Source organism: Cydia pomonella, chromosome 21 (genome assembly GCF_033807575.1).
Source record: "Cydia pomonella isolate Wapato2018A chromosome 21, ilCydPomo1, whole genome shotgun sequence".
Classification (NCBI taxonomy): domain Eukaryota; kingdom Metazoa; phylum Arthropoda; class Insecta; order Lepidoptera; family Tortricidae; genus Cydia; species Cydia pomonella.
Window position 1 is genome coordinate 12955491 of NC_084723.1, and position 27163 is coordinate 12982653.

The 27163-nt window shown below is 37.1% G+C and overlaps 1 protein-coding gene across 5 annotated transcripts in view; it reads left to right on the plus strand.

The window, feature by feature from the left end:
• LOC133529699 (protein Skeletor, isoforms B/C) overlaps positions 1-27163 on the plus strand; it is a 102348-nt gene that overhangs the window by 53337 nt on the left and 21848 nt on the right. For 3 of the 5 annotated variants that reach the window (XM_061867484.1, XM_061867485.1, XM_061867482.1), the window contains exons 3-6: positions 967-1151; positions 5883-6045; positions 13283-13410; positions 14089-14226. In XM_061867484.1, the coding sequence (XP_061723468.1) occupies positions 967-1151; positions 5883-6045; positions 13283-13410; positions 14089-14226 (614 nt within the window). Of the gene's footprint in view, positions 1-966; positions 1152-5882; positions 6046-6073; positions 6228-13282; positions 13411-14088; positions 14227-23329; positions 26548-27163 lie in introns of those variants that run through there. The other 2 variants (XM_061867486.1, XM_061867483.1) reach the window with 2 other exon arrangements.

Below are 27163 nucleotides of genomic sequence, written 5' to 3' on the forward strand. Positions count from 1 at the left end.
CGTTTGTTCCAAATTTCATGTAATATAAACATGGTGTTTTAAAATACTTTTTGGCGATAGATTTGTGTCCGGGTTAACAGTGATACCTACCACGTCTAGCGGCCCGATTCGAAGAATGAGATACGATAACGATAAGTTTTGGTTTAGATAAGTTCTAATTTAGATATCGTTTGTATGACGTATAATTGAGAGAAGCAGCTCGATTCGGGCAACCAATGTCACTTTGACGTTAGAAATATCATAGATAGATCTTATTGGGATCACGGCGGAATCGAAATAAACGTCAATTTTGACATGTCGTTTAGTTATCAATCTTTTTAAGATCTTAAACGTGTCTTAATCATTCTTCAATTCGGGCCGTAGGTTTTTAAACGGGCCTTTTTGCCCTGTAGTTCACACACGCTTCCTATTGATCCCCAATGCGTCATTGAATTTATCAACGCCACCGGAATTTCGAACGAGTGCGTGCTCCGATATCATTCATATTTGCGCTTCGATGCCTTCATTAAATGACAACCGCGTACTGAATTATTTTACATCTCATTCATGACATTTTGTGAATCATTGGATTTCTGAAAGAGCATATGTAAATAATTAAACTTGAGCTAACGGCCTGATTCGAAGAATGATTAAGACACGTTTAAAAGATCGATAACTAAAAGACATGTCAAAATTGACGTTTATTTCGATTCCGCTGTGATCTACGATATTTCTAACGCCAAAATGACATTGGTTGCCCAAATCTAGCTGCTGCTGTTAATTATACGACACACAAGCGATATCTAAATGAGAACTTAAAGAAGTGAAACTAACTGTGAATCATTCAAAGCAAAACTTATCGTTATCGTATCTTATTCTTCGAATCGGACCATTAATTATCAATATATAATAGGCTAGTGCAGTAGTGGGCTAGCTTTCTTAACCATAATGATTAAATATATTAACAGCCATTTTCCTTTGTTCCAGCCGCCTACTTCTACGTAGGCACCAGCGGCGCGCCGTCCGCGACGGGTGCGACACGACTCCGCGACGAGCGCGGCAGCACCAACCCCCTGCGGAAGTATAGGGGGGAGGGGGTGGCGTTGGCACTGCCTGATAACCTCACTTTGAAGGATATCAGATGGTTTGCCGTGTGGTGTGATGAATATGCTGTAAGTATAATTATGTTTTTTTTTTAACCACGTCGGTGGCAAACAAGCATTCGGCCCGTCTGATGGTAAGCAATTACCGTAGCCTATGGACGACTCCAACACCAAAGATATGCGCGTTGCCGACCCTTTAAAAACATGTTCACTATTTTTTTGAAGAACTTCATAATGTAGACCCTCGGGAAAGCCTCGGCAGGGAGCTCTTTCCACAGCCGGAGTGTCCGCGGGAGGAAATTCCTCTTAAACCGCACAGTACGCGACCATTTAGATTCTAGGGTGTGAGGAGGAACACCCAATGGCGAGCGATGCGGTGATAGAAAGCGGCCGTTGGCATCATGTCAAACAATTCTTCAGAGCACAGCCCATTGTACAAGCGGTAGAACACACACAAGGAGGCAAAGTTACAAGTTTTTCGTACATGTGGCCTTCGCACTGCCGGATAATCTGACATTGAAAGATATTCAGGTGTTTTGCTATGTCGTGTGATGCCGTAAATATATTTATTATAAGTTTTTTTGTCAAATAAATTTTTGACACAAATTTTATAAGAACAGGCAGGTGTTAAATATTGACACGGGTAAAGTGCCCAAAATATGAATACACGACCTTATTGCCCATTAACAGGGCCCGTACATTTCATGCCGTTGACGGAAAAATGACGTCACGCTACATAGAGTATGATTCCAATTAGCCTTTTCGCAATAATGAATAATTTGTCAACCTCTTTACTTAACTGATGTAGATACTTTACCAAAGTCTTACTGTCACACAACAAATTAATAGATAGTTCGTTTATTATTGAAATGATACATATTTTTGTTTTTTAACAGTGAAACAAGTATTTTAGCTATGAAAATTTGTAATGTCATAAAAAAACTGCTTGTATGTGAAATTAAGTCATTTTTACGTCAACGGCATGAAATGTACGGGCCCTGCCCATTAATTAAGGTGGTGTGTTGGCACATATTTTTTACAGCGAACATGCAAACTCAAACCCAACGAGTTTGCGTTGATTTACCACGTAGTTTTTTAATAAACGTACGTAACGTAGAAAACTATACACGATTACACATTAAGTGCCTATGCAAAACGAATAGCAAATAAGACGCAATCCGAAGCAAATGTTGCCAAAATGTGTTTCTCTAGTTATCGGATGAGCAGGCTGAATAATTGAAAACGCGATCTGTGCCGACTGTCGAGGCCATAGATATAAATATTAGTAGGCAACGCATGTACAGTAAGCTGCGGAGATAACTGACCTTCCTGCAAATTAGTTTCTATGCAGGGGAGGTCCGTTATCTCTACAGCTCAGGGCCACTATCGCTAGCGTCTCCCGAACAACTCTTTAGCAGCTGATCGAAAAGAAGAAAGAGGCAGAAGACCAAAAGTATGAAATGTTGTGGAGAAAATGTCGATGGAAAGTTCAATGAGGGAATTTTTGTGCTCTCCAGATGGCGCTACTGTAGATGAATGTCCAGGAAAAATAGATCTCAAAATTCTTCTATGCTTATTTTTATAAAATCAATTATAATACATCCTTATATACATAAATGTATTTTAACGTCTAAATTTGCCATTTTTACAACCTCTTTCATTTTGCATATAAATAATGTTGCGAATGCAACTTATTATTGTATAAAAATCAATGCAGTAGCTAAACGCAGTCGTCGGGCTCGGCTAGTATTCGGAGGCTTTTCAAAAGCACCAATAGGAGCGCTCCAAACTAACGCGGCCAATTAAAGGCACCTAAATTAAAACCACCTTTTGAACTGATCAAATATTGCAAATCAGTCTTTTATCATCGTCCATACTATCAACACCCACTTTCTACATTTAACTGTTTTGGCAAGAACCCTTGTAAACCAGTACCTACAACGGCGGCTACAAATAATAATATATAATATTATAGTTGGCACTTTTTTAAATTAGATTACTGACATTTATTGAACTATACTTAATGTTTGACATGATTAATCAAAGATACAAATACTTACCAACAAATATTTACCACAAATATGAATAAGGAGTGAAAATTTGCAATAAAAAAGTTATCACTCCCAGAAATTCTATGCATTTGACATCTTGAAAGACCTCCGTCTACACCTTAGCGGCGAAATTTTAGCCCTCATTGAGTGATCTACTTAAATATATGTCTCTGACAAGTATCTATTATTGAAGCAAACTTCACTAGCGAGGAAGAAAAGGTTGTATTTGTATTTACTATCTTTTAACAAAAGAGCAGGATATATAACGTATCTTTAAAAGGTTCTTAGAATATAGTTCCGTTTTTAATTTACGCTCTTTCTAAAGCTTAGAAAAGAGTTTTTATGATGTACACCCAACAGCATTAAAAATGGGCTTTATTTAATTCTAACCCATTTTTTTGGTCTATAGTGTAGTAGTGTCCTATACATTATGATTATGAAGCATGCAAATTTATTTTGACCAAGGCCGTAAATATTCGAATTTGAACCGGCGTTAGCCGTGAATGCTGAAAATGCCGAGTTCATATCCGGCCTTCTGTTCTGTACATCGCATGGTCATGGCCATGGTCACTTTTTCTTTAATATAAGAATATACCTATAGAATGATGATTTATGTTCTTATTTTAATTTAAGAGGGAAGAATAGCTTTGCGAACTTAGCGAAAACACGGTACTTTTTCTATGAAATGCCTTTTCGGGAGAAAACGTTTTCCACTACCTAACAATTTTTTTTTATACTACGTCGGTGGCAAACAAGCATACGGCCTGCCTGATGGTAAGCAGTCTCCGTAGCCTATGTACACCTGCAACTCCAGAGGAGTTACATGCGCGTTGCCGACCCTAACCCCACCCCCCTCGTTGAGCTCTGGCAACCTTACTCACCGGCAGGAACACAACACTATGAGTAGGGTCAGGTGTTATTTGGCTGCGGTTTTCTGTAAGGTGGAGGTACTTCCCCAGTTGGGCTCTGCTCTAGATCTGGAATGACATTTGCTGTGCTGTGCCCTACCACACAAATCTTAACAAAAATTTAATCTTAGCAAATTACTTTGATTTTGATGTCTATCGCTTCAGTATAATATATTCTAGGTTTAAAGGTTTCACTTTTCAAAGAGATTTTTTTTGTGCAAATTTTGAAATAAAAGTAACGTCCATATTAATCCTAATTTTTCATTGTGTCAATAACATACTTAAAAGTCATGAAGAATGGAAAATATTTAGAAGTACTTCGCTCGACATGTCGGGTAACATTACGCGCCGTAGATACGATGTCGCTAGGGTTAGTAATCCGGATCGGAAATAAATGAAATTATACGGATCCAGATCCGGATCCACGGATCTTCCCATACATTTCAGATCCGTCGTGCAAACCCTAGATCTCGAACGTCGCGCCACATCACCCGACGTCGGTGGCGACACGTGTCATGAGATATTTGTCACCTAGTGTAACCCTGGCCTTTAGAAATGATATTAGAAAACAGTTCTTTCCAGCAAATAAACTCTTCCTGCATTTCAGAACATAATATTTGAACCAAGTAGCATGTATCTTTAATCACACGTCCAGTTTATCCGAAGCATCGTTCACACTGAACAGACAATCTTAAACCTTATTTCAAATATATAAGGTCTATCTAAGGTCAGTTATAATTTCTGTTAGAACACCAACACCTGCTCACACATCCCGAAAAGCAAATACCTCGAAGCTTTACTTTGTGTTGTGCAATAACCTTCTAACAAATGCATTCAAACTAACTTGTTTATGAAAAACTCACCCTACTGCTTTCATAATAAAGTTTCTATTAGAGTGAAGGATAAATGAAGATACGATGCTTGGAAAAAATCCGGATAAGCCATTAGTCTCAGAGATTAGCGAAGCTGAGCGCACCTGGGTGTAGATGTAGGAACGGTATTCGGAAACAAAAATATGTTATGTATTCGCCATAACTTTCATTCCATCTCGCTTGCTTTATATTGGGGCGAGCGAGATATACTGAGGGTAGTTTTCAATCAATATCAAATGAAGAATACATTTTAAAGGGGGAATGTCGCTCTAGAGCCAGGGGACTTTTCCTATCCATTTTGAGAACGATTTTTGGGGATTTGGTTAACGAATTTTTAAGCGTGAAACATGATTGTAACAAGTCAGAATGTAATTACGGGATGGCACTCAATTTATTGACGTAAAAAGAAGGACATTTATGTGAATAAATTTCTCTCAGTCTCATAGGCTTAACTACCTACCTACCTGAAGGTATTTGTGCTCTTTAGCTTAAATGGGCTACACTTTTTTGCGAAATTGGATTTTTTTATAATATTTTCTACTCATAATCATGAGCTCTTTCGATCCTAGTGGAGAAAAAGTATCCCAAATGTTTTTAATACATAGTCTACCGGGCCATTCCGTCACAGATTGACCGAGGCCCAAAATAAGCTGATAACCTATACATAGTACTTACAAAGGATTACTATGTGACGAAGAAGTATTTATAATTAAATTAGAAAAGTACATCTGTTACTGAATTTTTCTTTTGTGTTGCAATAAAGTGTATTTACTTACTTACATTCATAGTTACGAGTATATGGAACACATTCATTACTCGGGAATTGCAAACAATCGCCCTTACTGGTATTTCAACGACGAATAGTGTCATTATTCTCAGTATAGACTAGGGCCTAGTCTATAATTATGGGCCTAGCCGCTAGTCAAAGGAGGTATTAGACGTTATATAAATATTTTTTTGTCTTTCCAGGTAAACTTCGGCGACGTCCGCATCCCCCGCGACCTGGAATACCCCAAGCCGGCTAAAGTGGGTGCCCTGCGAGGAGTTCACGGCGTCTCTTCAGACCCTGTGGTCGTTGTCGATGCTCAGACGCTGCTGGTGCCTAACTTCTCTTATGATGGAGAGGCTCCTGGTGAGTTCATGTGCTTTTAACCAACTGAACTACAGAAGGACTTCCGAATCCCCTGCGACCTGAAGTACCCCACGCTGGGCAAAGTTTGGGTTTTGTCCACGGCGTCTCTTCAGACCCTGTGGTCATGGTCGATGCTCAGACCCTGCTGGTGCCTACCTTCTCTTATGATGGAGAGGCTCCTGGTGAGTTCATGTACTTTTAACCAACTGAACTACAGAAGGACGTCCGCATACATCCGACCTTGAATACCCCGAGCCGGCTAAAGTAGGTGCCCTGCCAAAAGTCCACGGCGTCTCTTCAGACCCTGTGGGCGTGGTCGATGCTCAGACCCTGCTGGTGCCTAATTTCTCGTATGATGGAGAGGCTCCTAGTGAGTATATTTATGTGCTTTTAACTACCGAAGGACATCTGCATAATAACCCCCCCTAAAATAACCCAAGCCAGCCAAAGTGGGTGCCCTGCGAAGAATCTAAGATGTCTCTTCAGACCCTGTGATCGTTGTCGATGCTCAGACCCTGTTGGTGTCTAACTTCTCTTATGATGGAGAGGCTCCTGTTGAGTATATGTGCTTTTAACCGACTGAGCTTACCAAGCGTGCGAATATTTTTGAGTTCAATTTTTTTTCCTTCTTTACACGCGCTAAGGAGGAGCACAGCAACATCTACCGTAAGAATCTAAACGGATTCTCAAGTTATTTATTTATTTCAAACTTTATGGCATATAAAAAAACGACAGGTGGACTGAATGCTTCTATGCAGCCTCTACCAGTCAATCATAGGACGGAACAGGAATGCAGAATGTGTGGGTGTGTGGTTATATTGAGAATTCACCAGGAACAATGTGCTAACTTATACTAAACGATTTTTTGGGAGATCGTCTGCACACTTTTTTTATAATTATAAGAAAAATGGAAAATCAATACAGGCTGGGGTAGGAAGGTTAACAAGATCAGACAAGCTAGTCCAGATCTCGCAATCATTGGATCGAAAACCATTCATTTCAATCTCCAAAACCAAAGGACCCGCCCGGGTACGACCTTAAACTACGTCCAAAAGAGAGGTATGGGCATTGTGAATGTCATCTCACTTTGTGTGGTAGGGCACAGCATAGCGAACGTCATTCTAGATCTAGAGCAGAGCTCAACTGGGGAAGTACCTCCATCTTACAGAAAACTGCAGCCAAATAACACTAGACCCTACTCATAGTGTTGTATTACTACAAAGCCGTACAAAGGCTACAGAGACTGCTTAACATTAGGCGGGCCGTATGCTTGTTTGCCACCGACATAGTATAAAAAAGAGGCCTTAAACGAAGAGTATGTATGTACTGTTCAATTTCATTTCGTTCATTCCTATGAACGTAATCCCGTCCCATCTGGCCTCAGCCTTTATTACTCCACTTATCAAAACTACACTTCCGACTGTCTTCAATACGACAATGAATTTACCACCGTATTTCTATTACCTTTAGGTTCAAATCCGACTGAAGATTCTTTGCTAGTTTTACAATTATTGCATCGGCAATTGTTTCTCGCCAGAAGGGTTTCTGTTTATTGGGGGAAAAGGAGGCACTTATGGCTTTGCATAGCGGCGTCTTTGTCTTTTCTAAAATAGTCGTTTAACTTGTAGTGCATATGAAACTGCTAACTACATGGGAGTAGGAAAACTTACAGGAGTACAGAAAAGGAACAGAGTGACAGTTAAACAATGTAACGAAAAACAATGTATTTTGTTGTAATGTATTATGTTGTTGTGTTTATTGTATGATCCTAAATGGTCGAAATAAATGATAATTTTAATTTTATTTTATTTTATTTTCAACTCAGAATACAAACAAGTGATTACAAGCTTTGGTCTGTTTTACCAGTATACGTTTTAGCGACTACGAAGCAAGAGGTCCCTTCCGGGTTCTAATCCTGGTAAGAGCATTATTTAATGAGGAGAAGCAAGATTAAATGCATAACTAAGATAGCCTTATTAGATTTAAGTCATAATAAATCCATAATGTAGTAAAGACAAAATAAGCATGTAATTAATAAATTTAAATTAGATCCTGCTCGTCTTAACCAATAATCTAAAACAAATATAGATTAAGCTAAGCATCGGAATATGTACTGATGTAAAAAACTTAAAAAAAAGAAATAAACAGTTAAATTTTTTTATTTAATTGTACGTTAATATCATAACAGATATTTGTTTCTTAGTTTCGGATGTTTTCTGTATTTAACTCATCATCTTCCTGTGCCGGCATTTTGCCACGGATCACGGGAGCCTGGGGTCCGCTTGGCAACTAAACCCAAGAATTGGCGTAGGTACTAGTTTTTACGAAAGCGACTGCCATCTGACCTTCCAGCTCAGAGGGTAAACTAGGCCTTAATGGGATGAGTCCTGATTTCCTTACGATGTTTTCCTTCACCGAAAAGCGTTTGTCTTTATCTGTCATTTTGACTTCTGTGTTTGTCAGAAAGGGATAGAACATAATTTAACTAAATCAGGCCCGTAAAGTTATATGTATAAGGGGGTAATACTGCTACTATATTACACAAGTTTAATAAGTAATTGAGTATGAATAACAATTTTCATTTTGATTTAATCTTGATTTTTTTCTTCCATTTATGAAAATATTTTGCCTTGGAATTGAGTCATTAATATAATAATTGGTACATCTAAAGAAATACATTCGAGTTAGATTTGGACCTTAGTTTGGAAATTTTAGACTATAGGTAGTTGGGTGGTTTTACGGTACAGTCGCCATCAGATATATCGGAGCGGCCAAGGCGCTTACAAGTATCTGAACACACCTCTATTACCAAGGCGTTAGAGTGCGTGTTCAAATATTTGTGAACACCTTAGCAGCTCCAATATATCTGATGGCGACTGTACATAATGCTGTTACTCTGTTGTATTTCTTTACTCCGGTCTAACTACAGTGTAAGTACTTAGTTTTTAGTGCTTCTGGAATATTAGAATAGTTTCATATTTTCCTAGCTGCGTGAATATTCATTTTTTAAATGGTACAACTGCATTAAAGGCAAGTGTTGGCTCAGAGGTGAACTTTGCCCGGCAAAGTTGCCATGAGCTAACACGATAGGATGCAACCGGGGAAACGATAATGTGTATTTTATAGCCTGGCTATTCCCTGTTCACAAAAGTAAAAATAAATTAAGTACAAGTAAAATAGATAGCAAAGAGAAAATAGGTAGGTCATCCCACCCAGATCAAAGTAGTAAAAAATATGATGGATTTTTTTAATACTACGTCGTTGGCAAACAAGAATACGGCCCGCCTGCTGGTAAGCGGTTACCGTAGCCAATGGACGCCTGCAACTCAAGAGGAGTTACATGCGCGATGCCGACCCTAACACCCCGCACCTTGGTTGAGCTCTGGTGGAGCAACCTTACTCACAGGCAGGAACACAACACTATGATTAGGATCTAGTGTTATTTGGTTGCGGTTTTCTGTAAGGTGGAGGTACTTTTCCAGTTGGGCTCTGCTCTAGATCTGGAATGACATCCGCTGTGCTGTGCCCTACCACACAACGCGAGATGACGTTCACAGTGCCCATACCTCTATTACTTATGATGAATGAAAGATAGATACTGTATGAAGAAGAATAATAGTGCGAGAGGTATATAAGCGAGAACTATTATGAAAGCGTTACTTAGAAAAAATAGGCTCCGATAAAGCTGGAGGCCGAGCATTAAAAAAAACAAGCTACAGTTGGGAAGGTTGACACCATACACATAATTTCTATAACCCTATAATCATCTAACTAAAAATAATAGTCAAAGAAATTTCCCAGCGTCTAACAGACACCTCAGGTGACCGGAGGGCTGGCAGCTATCTCGGCCAGAGGATAAGCCTGGCCATCCAAAAAGGTAACGCTGCCAGCCTTCTGGGTACCATAATGCATGAAGGTGACCTTGGGAGCATTTATTTATAAGTTTATTTTAAGTTCTATTATATTTTAGTTTTAATTTTAATGATTAGTTTATTTATTTTATAAAATAGTACATTACGATACAAGTGCGAAAAATAGGAAATTCGAAACGAGTGGCGATAAATTAAAACACGACCGAAGGGAGTGTTTTAAATCGACACGAGTTGCGAATTACCTATTCGCACATGTATCGTACAACGTTTTACAGTACATATGGCCCTTTAAATGTTCGACACAGTAACATAATATGCTACTTCTCGCACTAGTGCTATAAAGTAGCCCCATATGTACTGTAAACATTTATTTAATGTCGCCATCTAGTTTAAAATTGTGAAATCTTTACTAACTAAAATATCTATAGAAGTCTTACTAGAGTAACTGTTTTGAATGATTCACGGTTAGTTTCACTAGACTTATATTGACCGGGATATGGACCGGAATTTTACCTTTTGTATTATTTTCGAGCTCCCGATATTTTAACGCAGTTACATGCATCTTGTTCATGAATATGTGATATCCTGTGATTTGTTTGTGTAAAAAAACTAGTAGTGATACTGTGAGTGTAGTGTGGCTAGGATAGGCCAACTAGTGTGATTGCGACCAGTACCTATGTCATATCATATGGACGGATTTTTAAAGTCAAAAATGTATCGAGAGTCGTTCTGTTCGTCCATATATATTCCATCCCTGGAAAGGTACGGTATTCCATCGTAAATTTTGAAATATCGCTGAGGGGGGAGGGTTGATTAAAATTCCTGTCATTTTTCTGACATGGCCGCATTCCTGATAAACAGCCAAAATTTCTAACATGTCAGGAAAATTTCCGTCTGGTAACCCTAATCGCTGGTAGACCTATGGTTATTAGAATGAAATGAATTCTAGAGATTATATAAACTTCCAAACGCCTGAAAATGGCTGATACAGGTATCCCGAAATCGCTTGAATGTAGCAAATATGGTCCAGTTTAATCCGGATGTTTCTACCCCAGAGCCGATTACACCGAAGGCCAGATTGCATTTGGAGGCGTGCACTTTCGGCAAAATTGTTGCTGCACTTTGAGTGGTAGCGATTTTAGTTAGGACCTTTCCGAATTAACGGTTTACCGTTGCTATAATTTTAGATTTACTACTTTCATTGATTCATTTGTGCAATGTTATAATTAATCTTATAAAAAAACATTTATTTCAGATTTCATAATGGTCCATACATGTAAGAAACCTGTTAAAATTGATAGAATATTTAAAGTAAAGTAAAAATTATTTATTGTACACAAGATAACTTACACAGAAATTGAAATTATTCAGTCTTAAAACTAAGAAGCAGTATATGTACATTTAAGAATTTTCAGTAGGTTTCACTGGCTCCTACACTAGGCGAAGCCTGTCTCGTAGGTAACCGTTTCAGACATGAATTTCCAATGATATGTTTTTTTTTTTGCGAAAGCCATTAAGACACGATAAATTTATTATAAAATGCTACTAATTTAAACATATTTTAGACCTGGTAAACAGAAGCGTTTTTTAATATAAATTGTGACGTTTACATAATAAAAATGTAATGCGAACTACCTGCAAGTCGACACTTCGTTGCCAACCGTCATGGCGAGCGGATAGGTCGCAAAGCACAAGATCACTATCTGTATTTTATTTATCACCTTGTCATACAACGGAGCCTAAACGTCACATATATTATCGTTAAGTATCGTACTAGGCCTCTAAATCATCATCATCATCAACAAATGCATGTCACCTTCACCTTACATATAACAATGCAAAATGCACCCAAACAGCTGATTGCACATACATAATTTTGTGTGACTAATATTAAAAATAGCTAGTGACCGTTTCCTATATTGCTATAATTGGCAGAAAATTTCCATTTAATTAGGTAGGTTTTTTAATTCCGCTACCTGGTTAGGTTAGGTTGTCTGGAAGAGATCGCTTTTTAGCAATAAGACCGCCTGTTGTTTACCTCTTCTTAATGTGCTGTATTCTTTATATTTCTGTATTGAGGTGTGCAATAAAAAGTCATCATATCATCATCATCTCAGCCGAAAGACGTCCACTGCTGGACAAAGGCCTCCCCCAAGGATCTCCACACCGAACGCTTATTCGCTGCCCTCAACCAACGGTTTCCCGTGACTTTAACCAGATCTTCGTTCCATCTAGTCTGGGGCCTTCCCACGCAATAAAGAATATTTGTATTGTATTGTATGTTTTAACATATCGATAACACGAAGCCTTAATTGAAATCCCAATTCAATCGCCTAAGACTACATTCTCCTTTGTCATATTCCCCTCAAATTTCCAGCATTCGAGAATTCCCCTCGTCGATGAAGCATTAAGATACCTCTATAAAGGCCACAATGTACAGATTACCGCCCGTAAAGGAAAGACACTCATTGTTGTTGGAGTCTTTTTACGTAAGCCCTTTTAATACGGGTTATTTTGGCGGTAAAGCTGAGAAAAGACACATTATTATGAAATAAGCTTGTGATATAGGTTATGTTATTTTGGTAGTAAACTCAACAAGTCGTTTTTATCTTTAAGTTATGTCATTTTAGGGTGCTAGAGGGTAAAAGATTATGTGGCATGCACGAGTATATCTTAGTATCTTGTTTTTTTAAAGTTTTTGGTTTTTTTATCAAATTGATGGAAAGAAGGGAATGTTTTATGAGTATTTGTTTGTGTTTTTATTTCTATAATATGGCTGTCGAAATGAAATAGGTTAAAATAATTATTTAATGCATCATTCTTTGTTTCAGAGGGTATTTAAACTATATTGTGCTCACTTGTTTTTTATCCGCCTTAAAAAAAACAGTGTACGAGTACAGTTTTTTGAATGATAATTCGGTTGTAATTATATTTTATTGCCATTGCCAAAGCCTAAAGTTGTGGGAGTAACCTATGTTGACCTACTTATATAAAAATATTATTAGAGATTACGTTTGATAACTAGTTTTAAAATAAACGGTATACAAGTTGTAACAAAAATAGTGGCGATCCGTTTAAGGGCATATTCGTATCATGCTTAGGAAAAAATAGAAGAAAAACGATTTTTTACGCGATTTTTTTTTCTATGGGGCAGGTTGCTCAAGTCGTCCAACTCTCCATACAAAGGTAAACTTTTCGTGTCAATTTTTTTTTTCTGCTACTATTTCCTAATCAAAATAAAACAGCGAATATGCCCTAAAACGGATCCCCGGAGGCAATATACACTTTTTTGTGGAATGCCCCATTGCTCCCTTTACTGTTTCCATTTAAATGTTTAACTACCTACAATAATTTTCTCGTTGCAGACGCCAAGTTCTGGGTGGGCCGCGGTTCCAAGCCGTCTCCGGCTGGCGTACGGATCCCAGACGAGAACGGCAAGGAAGCGCCTTTGAGAAGATACGACAGGAAGACTATCGTGCTGACGCTGCCTGGGGTAACCATCACCTTTCTTTAAAATAAATTAAGGACTTATACATAGAAGACTCTCTCGGTCAATTTCCGCCACAGCGAATGCTTCAGCTTCGTTGTTGAAGACGTTCATGTGCTCGAGTAGCTGATCTTATTTACAAAGACTCATTCACCAACAGGCAGAAAAGAAAACCATTACTGTACGAGTAATTACACTTATAGTCACTAGTGGGCGGGCATTCAGTTAATCCGATTTGATATCTTTAAGTCGCACCACGCCGATGCTGTCACGTAATAGGGCCCTCTACACGCATACGAGTAGTTGCAGACGCTAAGTTCTGGGTGGCCCGCGCCGCGGTTCAAAGCGGTCTCCGGCGGGTGTACGGATTTCGGACGAGAACGGCAAATAAACGCCTTTGAAAAGATACGACAAGATTATTGTGCTGAAGTATACTAACAATTGCCGAAATCGAAAAACAGTCTTATCTTATTTTAGAAAGGCGAACATTATTAGGAATTAGATAAAGACAAATGTTTGAATGGTTGAGAACTACTGATTCTCAACCCAGCAAAGTTTGGCGTGGTTGTATTTATTTATAATGTAGGATTCTATTACTCAGATATGAATAGTTTAACAGTAGGTAGTTCAATATAGAAGGTGATATGGTATACCTGATCCTGAAGACTATATTTTTTTCTCCAGGAGCTGACGGTGTTCGATATTGGCCACTTCGGCGTGTGGTGCGAGGCTTTCACCGTGGACTTCGGTCACGTTCAACTGCCACGAGAACAGCTGGCTAATGTTCCACCTAGTCTGAAGATGCTTGGAGTCTCTCCACAGGTATGTCCTTGCTTACTGCCTTCCTCGTATGGTGCGAGACCTTCATCTTGCATTGAACCACACACAGCCTGAAGAAGCTTGAAGTATCTCCGTTGTCTTTGTCCATGACGAGTTAGAATTCTGGCGTGAGACCTTGACTGTGAACTTCAGCCACGTTCAACTGCTGCCCCTTGAACAGCTGGCGAATGTCCCACCCAGTCTGAAGATGCTTGGAATCTCTCCACAGGTATGTCTTCTTCTCCTTCTTATTCAGCGAGTATGCGCCCACTGTTGGGCATACGCCTCCCTAATTTTCCTGCAAGCAGCCCGATTTTCTGTTTCACTCCTCCAGAGTGGGCCTGCAATATTTTTAATTTTCCCGTCTGGTTGGAGGTCTGTGATCCCGTGTTTTAGAACGAAGCCTCCACGGTGGGCACGCTTGCTGAATTTCCTATCAGGTATGTAGTCACTGTATTTCCTCATGAAGAGTTAGGCGTGTGGTGCGAGAACTATACAATAAACTTCGGCTATGTGCAATGCAATTACGTCATGAACAGCTGGTCAATATGCCACCCAGTCTGAAGATGCTTGGAATGTTTCCATACGTAAGTCATTGCTTTCCTGACAGACGGTTAATATTTGTCACAGTTATTATGCGAGTTTTTTCTGTCAGACTCCAGTGAGATGAGAAGTTCCAGTCCAGTAGTATGGAGTATTTTAGGGTAGGTATAAAACTGTTTGTTTCTTCTTAGTTTATTATAGTTAATTTGACTTTTAGGTTTAATTTTAATAATGTTATATTTCGTTTAGAAAAAGATTAATAACCAATAAAAAAAACAACGGTTTGCACTCCGAGAGTGCCGGCAGAAGTAAAAACTTGAATATTAACGTTGTGCATTTTTGATATTTTGGAATGGTTAGGGAATAATTTTGCACGAATTGCTTTAATTATCAGTACAAAAAAATGAAAAAAAGGTAGTTGCGCTATCGTACACAAACATGACAATTTAGGTATTTTACATTAAAAATTAAACACTTCTGAACTATTTCAATTATTTAACATTTAAAAGTTTATCTCTCAGAAAAATCAACGATCCATAATTTCAAGGACTACGTCACTTGTCCGTCTTACGAATTTTCAATCTGTCGTATCTGTCGGTCACCTGTACCCCTAGTGTAACTTTGATCGACATCATAACGTGACGAACGCGTTTGCGTTAAGTCTCATTTTGTATAGGATTTTGAGTTTCCAAAACGTCCCGCTTGGCGCGCTCTTTCGAAATTCAATACAAAATGAGACTAAACGCAAACGCGTACGTCACGTTTGGAAATCGAATTTATTTACACTAGGGGTACTGACCTGTCGCGAGTTTAACATGTTTTCCCCTTCAAAAAAGTGCCCAGCGCCGCTAAAGAAGTTTTCACTTCAAAAAAATAATTGCCAAAAGTTCAAGTTAACGATTTCTAAAGACAAAAATATCAAATCCAAGCTTTTAAATACGTTATAAATATGTCCTACGAATACCCTTTAATAGAAACTGACATGATTTGCTTCTTGATGAACTCACTGAATCGAACTCGTTCAAAGGAATAAATTTAGGAATTTGCAGATTGAAGCAAATTAAGCAGGAACGCAAATTATTCAAACTCATGGAAGCACATGTAAATTTGTTAGCTGTTTACTTGTTTTGATATATTAAAAGCAAATTACAGTATATCTCTAAGGTGCGGTGAAAATTTCGTACCAATATTTTAGCAATTATGCAGGAATTTTGAATCTAAGTTTTATCCTTAACATGTTAACATGTAAAGTGTACTTTCACTTTACTTCACCATATAGATAAAGTCCTTCGCCGCGTCTGCCTATTTGTATGTATGTTCTCGATAAACTCAAGAACTACTGAATGGATTTTCATGCGGTTTTCATCTATCAATAGAGTGATTCTTGAGGAAGGTTTAGATGTGTCATTTCTTAAGGTTTTGCGTAGCCCGTGCCTAGCCAGGTCGGGTACTAGTAAATTATAAACTATTAAACTAAATACAAATAATTTATTATTATAAGGGTTGTATACATGTGAGAGATATATCCATCAGACTCATATGAAGTGGTATCTTGAGCGTAGCGAGCGTTTCAAGGCACGAGGGCTAAACAAACTTTGCCTCTGAGTGAAACACATAATTTTTCACCACACCAACGCCACAAAAATACTAACTATGAAATACCAAAAAAATCAAACCAAATCAAATATAAATGAAAAAAAAATATAAATGAGCTTAATAACAAATGTATAATTGAAAATCATTATTTAAAAGTAAATTCTACCAGGTATGTAACAGACGGAAACAACATACAATTTACATCTGATTACTTTGCCCCACATGTGGATAACCACAAAAATACTAACTATGAAATACCAAAAAAATCAAACCAAATCAAATATAAATGAAAAAAAAAATGAGCTTAATAACAAATGTATAATTGAAAATCATTATTTAAAAGTAAATTCTACCAGGTATGTAACATACGGAAACAACATACAATTTACATCTGATTACTTTGCCCCACATGTGGATAAAATGCAACTTTCTCATTAGTTTTTGAACAATCAAGAGGGCCTTTACCAGTTCGTGTGGTGAAAACATATTTGACCCGCAAGTAAATTCCATTAAAGGAGAGATATTTAGCCTTTGACCCGCGTATCATTTACCTTCTTATCCCCAAAAGGAGGGTAATGCCGTGGTCGCGTGAGAGCCTACTTCGAAACTGTTATTCTCAATATATGACCGAGTTCCTCACCACTACTATTTGTCGCTTTAATATCAGATTTCACGTATCAAGATATAAATGTACCTATAACTACTTGATGTCAGCATGGTTCCATTTTTATCACTTGTCACTATGCCCTTCACTTTCGCGCTTACATACTCGTTAGAACGTGACAGACATGATGATAGATGACAAAAAACCGACCATCTTAGCCCTACTGGGTAAAGTCTCTGAGATATTAAATATAGATAAATATTTGAGGATAATCTTACAGAGAATGACCAATTATACTTCACGCGTCGAATGATATTGACTATGACATTGACAGTTCCGCCAAGTCGCTTTTGGATTGGCATGAGAGGTATATACTACCACGTACTTTTCCATACAATAAAAAAACTGTCTAAATATTTTCCATGTTTTTTTTTTGTATTTTATTGACACACTGAAAAACTAGGTTTATAGTTTTTCCTTTTTTTTTTTCTAAATTTGTAAAACAAAAATATATATATATTTTTCAAAAAAGCGAAACCTATATATTATTATATATTATATTATGCTGAAGCGATCGAAATCAAAATCAAAGTGATTTGTTAAGATTTATTTTTCTCCCGAAATGGAATTTCATAGAAAAAGTAGGTACCGTTATCTCGTTAAAGATAAGATAAAGATAGTTTATTATTCAAGTAGTCATATTACAATGCGCTTATGAACGTCAAATAAAGCTACACCGGCTCTAACCCTACACCTCTGACCTGAAGATTTAAATCCCCCGTCAATTGGAGGAGGGTACCTCAATATGGGATGGCAAAGCTATTCTTCCCTCTTAAGTGTCCTTATTCCTACAGATGAGCATATTTTGCAAAATGTTTCCTTTTTCATTCAAGATTATGGTGATGGCGTAAATATTCATATTTATTCAAATTCAAAATAGGTAATTAATTGATTAAATAATTTTTTACCATATTTTTCTACTTAAACTTACATTTCTATTAAATTCATTATATTTATGAAATATTTATTGCACACATTGTACAAAAGGCCAGGCGAACTTAATGTCATAAGGCAGATAAGTTGTAGGTCTAATAATTGTGCAAATCTTCCAAATAATATCTAGAAACATTTTACGTTGCTCCATATAAAAATGAACCGTCATCATTGGACGCGCGAGGTGTAGCCCCAAACTAAGAAAACCTTGTATTATGCGTACTAGGCGACGAATTACATACTTATGTAACATCCATAACTCATGAACAAATGTTCATATTAAACCTGTGATAAACACACAAATAAATGTCCTTAACAGGATTCGTATTTCGATTTGCCTCGTTCGTTGTTTTCATTATGTAAGTTCGATCCTCGCCCGAGACAGTATTTTTTACCACTTATACAATACAATAATATTTAATTAATGTATGTACTAATTATATGCAGGAAATATTATTCGACACAATGTATATTGTTAAGAATTAAATATAAAAAATAATACAAATACTTTTTATTGCACACCTCAATAAAAAAAGGACAGAGAGAAAAAAACATCAGAAGTAGAGGTACGCCTATTGTCTTATCGCTTAAAAGCGATCTCTTCCAGACAACCTTTAGTTCGCGGGAATCACTTATTTATTTATTTTATTACTCAAATTAGTTACACAGCATTACAGTAGGTATTACTACTAAGGCACTGCGAACTACAAAACATATAAAAAATACAGAGATACGAAATAAAACAAATAATAACAAATACAATTTAAACATTGGATTTGGGCGACGACGTAACAGCGTGGCTCCGTAGCGTCGTCTGACTCGGCGTAAAATTCGGCAGGTTGCCCCGGAACCGCCGAAACACCACACCCTTCGGCCAGAAGTCCGCGCTTGCGATAGCTGCAGCGGCCGGCAATTAATTTCTTAGCTTAATAGGACACAGTCCTCAAATTAAGTACCTAATTTAATGAGATTGAGCACCTGATCCATTACATATCTAAGAAAAAGCTTACATTAGTTCTTGATTACCCAATCGTAATATTTGACTATGAAAATCTTTTTCACCTCAGCAGCTCGAACAAGCCTACTTTCGTCACTCCAGAGAGTGAGACAAGCTTTCGTCATAATGATATTGTCTTTCATTCATGAATGTAAATAAATGTAGTTAACTTTACTTGATGTTGATTTTTTTAAACCTTTAATATGTTATTGATATGATTTTTTTTACATTACTGAGGCGAAAAGTTGTATGTTTCACACGAGAGCAAAGTTATTTTACATCTCGTGTTTTTGAGTCCCTCGCTACGCTCAAGATTTTAACTTAGAAATCACTTCAATTATAGAATCTTTCGCTTACTCAGGACTCAAAATCAGCACTCGCAAGAAAAACCAACTTTCCTCTCTTGTTGCACAAATAACTATTGTCAGAACTGCTTTACAGTTACAATAATTTCAACACAGCATTTTGACTATTTTGACGAAATAGCGTAGGTAGGTAGTATAAAAGTGACCATTGAATATTGATGCAACTTTAAATTCGCCTTCTAATTGCTACCTTCTAATTGAACTTATGACCTCAACTGACAGTCACAACATTTCAACACATATCAAGGATCTCATATTGACATCTTCCACTGGTAATTGATAATTCGTCAACCTTATTCCAAACAAATTAAGGTCCATTATTGATCAGTTCAAGCTCTTAGTACCACCAAGTCCTCTTCAATCCATTTTGAAACATCTCAACCACAATTTTCGACAGATTCACACTCTCTGCACACTGAAAAAGGAATTCTAACTCGTTCATATAAGGTTGTATTTAGAATGTCGTGCAAGCGATTGCAAAAACAAGTGAATTGGAGATTGTGCAAGGTGCAGCGGGGTCAATGGCCTCTCGCCTCGGCAAATATTTTGATAATTGATGGCTAGTTTGAATTTAATGTTAGTGTAAATTGACCTTTGATTCGCTGCAAATCATCATTTTGGTTTTGCGTGACTGTTAAACGAGATTCAACAGGATACTTGGCCATAGATTTAAAGAATACGGTGAAAATTTAGAAAGCTTTCTAATTTAGAGGTATCTACTTATCTGGAGGAGAATAGGTACTTTGCTTTATAATAGGCGTATCATCATGGGAGAGCCTGGGGTCCGCTTGGCAACTAGGCGTATGTTGGTAAAAAAGCAGTATTTGATTTATGACGTCAACTGCTTCATTGCCGCTTTGTTGTTTACCGTCGTAATTATTATAGTTATCTCAGTAACTTAACTGTAGTTGGTAGCTGCGCGCAACTACGCTCCCTACAGGTGTCCACGGAAGACCAACGTCAGCGTACTACTTCAGTAGGACCTGGCATTATGCTGAGTGTTCACCTTTTTCAGTATAATTATATACAGTGTACAAGTTAGTTATAAGTCATTTTTTCTCTTTCTTCCTCTATAATGTATTGTATAACTGTGTACTTATACTGAAATAAATGATATTCTATTCTATTCTATTTTAACTTTACAGTTAAATAAATAAAATTAATTCTCTATTTATTACATAAGGAAACTACTATTACTAGATCTCAGTGTGTTAAGTATTGAGAAAAATCTGTGTGACACTTGCAATGTTGACCACCGCAGATAGACCGTATCCCCTTACACTATACCTTATACATACAAAGAACTTCGAACAGTTCGTATGGTGCCTGAAATACGGCGACATCTCAAAATAAATTCTTCTTCTCGTGTCTATGGCTTCGTATTTATCGTCATATATATATGGTTTTATATTAAGCGGGACCAGAAGGTAGCGACGCTTAACGCCCTGACTGTTGCGTCCCGTAGATGTGTATCATCGTTTGGGGAGCCGTGCCACATGTGCATTGAGTATCTGAGCCGCGTAGGCCACCCCACCTTACCAAATTGTCAAAATAAATGATTTTTGAAACAAGACCTAAAAAAAAAGAAAAATAATGAAATAGAAAAAAGTTGCAACTGAAGACTTGTTGTTACTGGTAGCGTGTTTTATTATAACGTGCACAATAAACAGCTATATCGTAATCACATACATAATTTAATAGTAAACATTAAATACTTACTACTCATAATAACAAATAGTACAATACCCATAAAATAACAAGTTAATTGGAAAATATCCGCTAAAGCCTGAAATTTCGTCTACCATTTCATTATTCATCATGACTATTATTATTTTTAATGCGTTTCAATTATTCCAACATAGCCGCGTCAGTTGCGGAATTCATCATCAATTAAATTTTAATGATAGTACGTCCGTGTTACATATTTTCATTAAACAGACAGGATAAGTAATCAAGAGTGTCAGATGGGTGTGCTTAAGCTTTATTTAATTAATTTTCGTTCAACGCCAGTGGTGATGGTAGGAAGGTAGAAATTCGAGTCTTTTAAGACTTAGACTTGCTTTTAGGAGACTCCACGTTAAAAATCCGAGTCTTTTTTTACAACTCACAAGGGTTCTAGCCACCAAATAAATAGTACAGAGAGTAGATTACATTTTATCTAAATCAAAGATAATTTAGTATAGGGAGCGTGCATGAACTATAGGAGGCAGCACAGGAGCCGTCAGATTTTTGGCGCGAGGCGTAAATGTGATGATTTTTGTTCCGATGTAGCCCACAAGATGGCAGAACCTTCTATGCACAAGAAAACACTTCAGTTTTCCAATAGCTTCCTGCTAAGGTTTTCTCGAGGGGCTACAGTACCCTTTAAAAAAGGAATATACAGGTTTTAAAGGGTCGGTAACAGGGATATGTAGGCGTCCAAAGGCTGCGGTCGGCTTACTATCAGGCGGGTTGTATGCTTCTTTGCCACTAGCGTAGTTTTAAATATGTTTTGCGTGTTGGGGAGCATAGGCGTTGACATGCCATGGATCAAAAGAAGCGGTTTACCTAAATTTTTTGTTGTTATAGGAATATGCGCTCTAAATATAATTATATAGAGCTCAACGCAACTTAAAGTAAAATAATTGCACTAAAAACCTGCTATTATCTAATAACGAGATTAGTAAATTCTATGAATTGTGGCATATACGAATACAAACTCCATTAGATTGATTATCGCGAACTTCCCTTGCCAGCTCTGTGGTAGAGTATGCCGCTCTCGCATCGGTCTTTTCAGTTACCAAAAAAGGTGTTTTGCGGACATTGCACTATAGATCGTCTGAAATAGATGCTAAGGCCAGTAGTAGATTGATTAGTATAGATGCATTTTGTTAACTAAATTATTGTTTTCCGAGCACAGAGAGTTCTAAGTTTTCCTCTAGTTGTAAAAATTTAGTCTAAAAAACATACTACGCAAAACAAATCTAATTACTGTATACCGTGTAGTTAACGGTACCGAAAAACTGTATTCGTTTCGGTCACATGACAATAATAACGGGGTGAGCAACTTTTATGCCCTAGCTCATTCAATCGGAAGACCTAAAATATTTTGAGCAACTTCTATTTTAAATCTAGTATCCTAATTCGTTTCACATACTAACGCCATACGATTCCTAATAAAAAAAAAAAAAAAAACAATTTAATTTACGTAACGGACATTCAGGCAAATTCCATTCGTATTTCAACTCGTCGCTTCGAAAGCCGTCGGCCCTTGACTCTCGACCTGCCTAGCTCGTGTCATGTCGGACGCGACTGACATGCTTTGGCATCAAGTGGTGTATTGCTTGTTTGATTTGATTCGTGCGAAATTGGTGTCACATCTGAGTGAGAATTTCAGCAGTGTTTAAGTTATGCAATTTTAATCTAAAATCTTTATTATTCTTTGAATTTTTCTGAGGCTTCAGATTAAGGGGAGTTTGGTAGAATACTCCTCACATCGTGCACTTTCAACTACTAAGTATTCTATCCTCAAATTTCGAAAGAAAAATAGAAATTAATACTGAGACAGCATCCGATTTTTTTTTTATTTAGCTTACAAAACAAGTTTCAGACAATAGCGGAAGTTACAGTATTAGCATACAGTTCAGATCTAGAATTCTAGACTATAACTGTAAACATGTGTGAACAGAAGGATAAGGAGATAAAAATAATTGTAATTTATCGCTAGAGAGGTGAGATGTCATTTCTACGCTAGACAATTGACAAAAAGGTTAAATAAACAGTAGCAAGATTTAGCATTTACAGAGTTGAAATGGTTTATTTCGCATTCCCGAAAACTGAAAGATTTTGGCTAGAACCCATTCAGTGTTCTTGGGTATTTTATTTACGTTCACATTAATATCCCGGCTAATGCGAGAGAAACTGGTCTTTTAACCCAGCACTCGCAAACTTAGTGCGTGTTAAAATAATTAAACAAAGTCTCCATGACCCAGCCCTATCCTCGTCCTGTAGCAGCAGCTTTTGTTGCAGAGCCGCAACAAGGCGCTAGCCTCCGGCTCATCCTCCGGCTCCTCCCGGGCCACTCCCCGCAGGCCCATCGCCAAGGTCGACGCCACCACCTACCGGCCCACACGGCTCGGGGCGGGCCCTTTGGCCGCCCTCTTGGACTCTCCTGCTGAACACTTTGCGAGCCTCCATAGGCGCGCTGGCGACGCAAAATCTCCAGAACAACAACTGGTTGAATCACAAGAGAGACAACAGTTCCAAACTCAAACTAGACCACAGCAACAATTAATAGAAACCCAGGAGAGAGCACAACAACAATTCCAAGCTCAAACTATAACAGAACAGCAACATGATGCTCAATTGCAAACTCAACAAAACAGACCACAACATCAACAAGATGCTCAAGACCAGAGACGACCAGTGATTTACCAACAGCAAACCCAAGTTCAAGAGACGATACCACAACAACAATTTCCTACTCAATATACAAGACAAAATCAACAGCAGTTTGCTCCTCAAGCTTACAACTTAGAGCAACTGCATGAAGAACAGCGACGAAATCAACAACAACTCGAACTGTTACAACAATTGTATCAACAACAACAGAGGCAGCAACAGCTTTACCAGCAACATCAAGGTCTCCAACACGATCCAGAGAGATATCAACTTGTGCCGTATCAAGGGGAGTTCGCTCAGCGGTTTGGTTTCCAAGCGCAGAGGAGGCTTTCTCACGAGTTTCCGCAGGAACAACTGAACCGACCAGGATATCAGACGATTGTTGACCCTATCCAGAGAAGCATTGACCTTGACCTATTTGGGAAGTCAACGAGTGATGAAAGCGCTGTTTAAAAGCCGACTAAACATTATGTGACCCTTTACATCACGCTTTCTTAAGTAATGCGGAAGAGTTTCAACACTCATCTATAAATATAGCTTTGCTGTTGATTTTAAAAATATTCATATTTATGGAAGTTTCTTACTCAATTCAAATTATTCTAATAGTAACATTAATAAGGCTTGTGTGGTAAAAACGTAGTTAAGAAACTTTTTCGGTAAATACGACTTTTGGCGCCATTAATTAATTACGCAAGACGATTAGGGGACGACATATGTGCTATTTTTAGTCAGAAATAGGTATCACGAAGGGATTTTTCATAGTTTTCAAAGGTAAAAAACTCGCAAAAATCGTGTAAAATGAATGGCGCTTTTTAGGAACAAAATTCTGCTCTTTACATAAATCATATTGGCCTCACCGGGATTCGATATCGGATCAGATTTGCAAGCTAAATTAATCTAATTATAAGTACGTGTGATTCTTTTGATTTAAATGATTAGAACACGATCGATTAATTAATCACATTTATAGAATTCGGGTCACACGTGCGTTTGAAAAGCCATTTCAAATCGAACGTTATACATATGAACTTAAGGTATAATTTGGATGGGAGATGTACACTCCTCATTTGTCAAAGATGGACGCGTGACTTTGGTACCCTTCTACTATTGCGAGATATTCTGACCTCGGCTTAACGGTTCCGATGCATCCTTTCAATTATTTCTCGCAATACGGATAAACGAGATTGCACTCTAACATCATAATCATAAGATTCATAAATGTTATTGAGTTATTTCATAAAATAAAGAATACACTTGCAATTCACTTCACACCCGCAAAAAGTGCGAAATTGCCTCTCACTTTTACATTTCTAGATCTTTTTTTCTGTCGTAACAGAAGTCTTAATCTTTTTGGAGTTCTAACAATGTTGCCAATCTAATGCTATATCCTCGGGCTAAAACGTGTTTGAAAAGAAAATAAATCGAGCATATCTAATAGTCTATTAGAAACACTAAATTTCATGCAAGTTTTTTCGATTTTTCTTCACTTACAGCAATATTGTATATATTTAGTGAAATAGCATTTTTTTATTTTTACTATTTTTTTTTATTTAAAATAAAACTGGACTTAATCGCCTATTCATACAAAAGGGTACAAGACACGTTCTACTTTAAGTGTGCGCGTGTGTTCTCTAAGTGTACGCAATTATGTCTCATTTAGTTATAACATGCGAAAATCGTGAAAGTTTAAATAAACATTAGCATGTATTTTGTAACAGTGAAACTCATAGTACACTTACAGGCCAATTCGAACGAACAATAATGATATGAGAGCGGCTACCACCAGTTTTGACATATTCGTTCACGTCTGCGTAAATTACTTTCCATACATCTCGCTTGCACACACGAGTACAAGCGAGATGCAAAGAAAGTAAGTTACGTAGACGCAAAGAGAATTTGAAATAGAGGTGGATTGTCAAAGAAAACTTTGTAGCCACAGTAAATTTACTGCCATTTTTCGACACACGATTAAAACTTTTTGAACGCCAAATGACTTTGATCCTTATGCTTTCACTGATATTTGTTTAATTTGTTAAATATCAAAACGTGGCGGTATCTTATAGATCAAAGGCCAAAGGTATGACGGCATAGTTTCGAGCGATGGCGCCACAACCTTTGCGTTATGCCCGGTAAGATGGCGCCACTTTTTTATATTTAACAAATACACATATCAGTGAAAAAATAAGGATCAAACTCAAATGGCGTTCTAAAAGTTAAAAAGGGCAGTAAATTTACTGTCGCTACAAGATTTTCTTTGACATTCCACCTCTATTTCAAATTGCCTGATTTTTTTTTATAAATGTGAGCGAATGCCGAATATATTAATGTGAAATTGGTGGTAGGGGCACTGATGTCAGTGTACGTTCGAATTGGCCTGTTATTTTTCAATTACCATCATTTTCTCATTAGCTTCAGTCATCAATACGTAGTTATTCATAAAACTTATTAGTTTAACAATAAATAGTTGTTAAGTGTAGTGTGTCCACATAGATACAGCTTACATTTTACATTTTTAAATACAAATAGACTATTAAACATTTAAAAACAGAAAGATTAATAATTGAAAACATAAACTTTCCGAGAGATGAACAATGCAGCTAAGAGATGGAGCCAGTAATTATTAACTTTAAGTTAAGTTAAGATAACCACAGCGCACCTGATCAGCGTAGCCACTTTTATACAATATTCTCTTCAAAACATCGTTTTTATACCATGACAATTCGTCTAACGCATTTTTAATGTCTGTTTTATTTATGTAGTTGTGAATAGCGCTGTTAAAAGTTAACTAAGGAATGAAGTATATAAATAAATAAGGGAAAAGTGGGTTCGCTGTATAGATATGCTGTGGCAGTAGGAGAGTGCATATAACTGTAAATTTGTCGGACTTATGGATTTAAGTTATTCACAAGTTTAAAGGACTTTAATAGTTTCAGGTTGTTTATTCTGGACATTTCTGAATTTTTTAACAAATGGTTTTCAGGAAGACATTTTTAAACACCTACACCTGTGAAATATGTAAACTTAATAGTTTTTTTTTACATTTTTATATACTCAATATACTTAAACGTTTAATGTATTGTTGAACAGTTGTACGATTAGTATGAGTAGTAAAAAAAATAATTTGTTGGGTATCATTCTAAATTTCGACCAAGTTTTTTTGATGTCAATTAGATGTACATCATTAACAAAAATAATAATTTTAATTCTGTGATATACTTATATATCGACTAATATCGACTATATACTACTATGGTCAATGATTGATATATAATTAATGTATGCTGTAAAGGAATAAATATAATTAATGAATAATTTCGTGTAGATAATACCTAGTTTTAAGGATTGTATATTTAATTAATTTAACTAATGTGTACAGAATGGAAATAAAAGCTTGCCAAGTTATTCGTGTTTTATTGACCCTAAGTATCCTAACGTTACTACGTGAGCTAAAATGATAGAAAA